At 50.6% G+C, this 3,091-nt stretch overlaps 1 protein-coding gene across 1 annotated transcript; it reads right to left on the minus strand.

Moving 5' to 3' along the window:
* Positions 1–535: 535 nt before the first annotated feature.
* Positions 536–1,826, minus strand: LOC308664946 (hemoglobin subunit alpha-A-like). The gene is made up of 3 exons (XM_081322497.1): positions 1,501–1,826; positions 1,199–1,403; positions 536–1,080 (listed from the first exon to the last, which is right to left on the minus strand). Exons 1-3 carry the CDS (start codon positions 1,809–1,811, stop codon positions 952–954), a joined length of 645 nt encoding a protein of 214 aa, XP_081178623.1. The 5' UTR covers positions 1,812–1,826; the 3' UTR covers positions 536–951.
* Positions 1,827–3,091: the final 1,265 nt, after the last annotated feature.

Consider the following 3,091-nt stretch of genomic DNA (forward strand, 5'->3'; position numbering starts at 1 on the left):
CTGTTATAAGTAATGAGACTGGTGTGTTGGACTAGCTAGGCTGATCAAAAAACTACATTTTGATAATTTGTTATTATCAACAATAAGTTGATGGGAAGTTTTACAGGAACTCAGTCATCATCTTTCCATGTTGTGTGAACCAGGCCGTTATGTTTAGCCATGATGTTTTATTTGAGTATTGCTGTTATTTGACCCCAACTATTTACTTCGATGAACCTGAGTGTAAGTTTTACAATGTTATGCAAATCCAAGTATTGCTTTTGGCTTGATTTGCTTAAGCTTTCCCCCAAATTCTCTAAGAAGTTGCCATGCACATTTCCAAACAAAGTCCACACATTTGAGTCATTCCATTCATACTTGACACATTTTTCCTGCAATTGGTGCCCCAAAAACAACAATGACCCCTTTCCTACAATCTGCCCACCCATTTCAAGAAGACAAAGGTTTTCTGCCCGATTCAGAAGCACATGCAGTACTAACAACGCAGAAGAATGACTTGGAACATTAGACAGACACTGAAAAACGCTATTGCACCTCTTTTCCTGTGCTTTTATTGTTTGTTGCAATAATGAAGATTCAACAAGGGAGAGAAAGCAATGGAATCGATAATTGGCACAACAGTGGAAGTAGAACCAGCTCAGAAATTAATGGCGGTGGATGACATTAGAGTGGTTGAAAATTATCCACACACATTTAGGAGCCCCCACCAAAGATCTTCAGTTGCTCAGTCCCACTGCAGAGAGCTCGGACCTGGGCTTGGTCAATTTAGCTACAGGGCAACTAGCAATTCAGGCTCCAGGAGACACCCAAAGTAGAGTTCCACAAGTGAACCCCACAGAGCAGAAGATGTGCAGGCAAGAGATGTTGACAAGGTGATCCAGGAAGTAGGAGAGAGACCGGAGGGGAAGAGGGTCATTATTTCCGTGCACAGGCATGGTGTGCGCTTTCTTTCTAGCGGTATCTGGAAGCCAGCAGCTTGGCGACTAGGCACAGGAACTTGTCAAGGGCCAAAATCACTTCGGGTTTGAGGGGCCCTCCGTTGTGAGCGGCGATGGTTACCTCGAGGCAGTGGGCCAGCAGCTGCAGACAGGAAAGGGGTGCCCGTTAAGAGAGGCAAAGCCACCCCAAGCCATCGACGGCTACAGGGATTCCCATGCGCCCTCCTTCGCCTCCATTCTGCTGGAAGAAGGCGACTCACCTTAAAGTTGGCGGGATCCACGCGAAGTTTATGGGCGTGCAAGTCGCTGAGCTTGGAAAGGGCTCCCGCCACGTCGTCCAGGTTGTTGACAGCTTCGGTGAGCGCGTCGATCACCTTCTTGCCGTGAGCCTTGAGATCGCTGGAGCCCGGGCTCAGGTCGAAGTGGGGGAAGTAGGTCTTGGTGGTTGGGTGCGCTGCGAACATCCTGCGGGGAAAGCGAGAGTGAAGGGAAGCCCGGAGGCGGCAGCATCGCCGGGGCGAGCTTCTCGCAAGCCGCAAGTGGGGAAAAAGGGGAGGCTTACCTGGTAAGGGTCTCAGACCCGTACATTTCGGGATTCTTGCACACAGGGCCCCAGGAGGTCCGCACTCTGTTCTTGTCGTCCTCGCTGAGCACCATCTTGGCAGGTTCGTGCCCTCGACAGCCGGGCTGCCCTTTTATCAGGCCGGGGGAGGCCGAGCGGAGCACGCCTTCGCCCTCCCGCCCAAAACACCACACCCCCTCTTCGCGGGGTGGGGAGTAAAGGCGCTGGCGAGCCTTCTCCGGAGGGGATCCCAGCCTCTCGCTTTGTCTTCCTCCCCCGTCTGTCCTCAGCCACCATCCCTCAGCCACCATCCACTCGTCGAAATGGGACGGTGTTCCTTCAACCGGGAAGCCCCCCCCCCGCCCCCGCGGTGTCTACCCTGAAGTCTCCTCCGTCAGAAGAGATCTGGAAGCCCCGGGAGACGGTGATGAGGAGTTCCTGAAGGAGGGCGTTTGGGAAAATTGAGAAGGTGTAGGGCGAAGAGAGGAGGTCAGCTTTGACCTCCTCTCTTTGTCTTTGTCTTTTTTTTTTCTCAAAGAGAAGGGCGGCTGAAGCCAGTTCAGATCATGACGGCAAATCCAGTTTGGGGGTATGGAAGAAAGTTTAGTTTGGAGACAAGTCCTCCTATTCCACCACCATCCCTCCGTCACCAAGTATTCTCCAAGAGATGGAATTATCGGCACATTTCCCATTGAGTGCATCTCCTTGTCCTATTGATGAGAGGAGGGGGTGAAAAATCCCCTCCTGGAGCTCTTTTTCAAAGTTGGGAATCCCAAACTCACCTACCCAATTGCTGGGGGGGGGGGCTTTGCTCATAGGGGGTGATGAAGATGCCCAATTCGAGCAGCAGCCAGGAGGTGGAGAGAGGTTCTTCCCCTTATCTACACAAAGCAGCTGCAGGGACATAGCTGCTCCTAGGGTGGGGCAGGTGAGGCTGATTAGCAGCCGGGCTGTCTTGAAGCCTCTTTCTAAATCCCAAGCCCAGAATGAATGGATGCCACTGGCTGGATTCACTTACAGCATGGAAACCAGCATCATCGGTTGCCTGTACCAAATAAGTCACCAGAAGGAGAAAGGGGCACTACGGTATATTTCACTGAATATAGTGTCCCTATTCAGTAAGTTACAAACACCACAACATTGAGTGCAAAAACCAAACAGCTGCATTATGGTTCAGCATTTTGCATGAGTGAAGCCACCATGGTGAGTGTGTTTGGCGGGGGGGGGGGGGGCATATTGAAAGAGGTTTCTTCATCATTAGGTCAGTGATGTCCCACAGTGGAAAAGTCAAATCCTTTCTTTGCAAGGGGCTACCCTATCCGATGGGGTGAACCTAGGAGGGAAAATAAAAAAGATCACTTGTAGTGGAAGCAGAAACTCGAGCTACCAGATTTGGACTGGCAACCGTCAAATGACAGTAAAGAGTTACAAGAAATCCTATTTCTCTGTTGCCATCTAGCAGTCATTTGGATTTTTGTAGCCCACGTATGGAAGCCCTACTTTTGCAAAAGCAGACATGCCCCATCACTTCCAAGTACAGTAATCTGCCTTGAATTTGTAGTGGGCTTCCATGCTTAACATGGTTTGGGAA

This window comes from Vipera berus (genome assembly GCF_964194415.1).
Source record: "Vipera berus genome assembly, chromosome: 3".
NCBI classification, from domain to species: Eukaryota; Metazoa; Chordata; class Lepidosauria; order Squamata; family Viperidae; genus Vipera; species Vipera berus.

What these genes read in the sequence shown, in the direction of transcription:
- LOC308664946 (XM_081322497.1), bottom strand. Translation starts at nt 1,811, where the DNA reads ATGGTGGCTGAGGGATGGTGGCTGAGGACAGACGGGGGAGGAAGACAA. An exon ending in GGGTCTGAGACCCTTACCAG is followed by an intron (nt 1,404 to 1,500) that starts GTAAGCCTCCCC and finishes CTTTCCCCGCAG; the next exon opens with GATGTTCGCAGCGCACCCAA. An exon ending in TGGATCCCGCCAACTTTAAG is followed by an intron (nt 1,081 to 1,198) that starts GTGAGTCGCCTT and finishes TCCTGTCTGCAG; the next exon opens with CTGCTGGCCCACTGCCTCGA.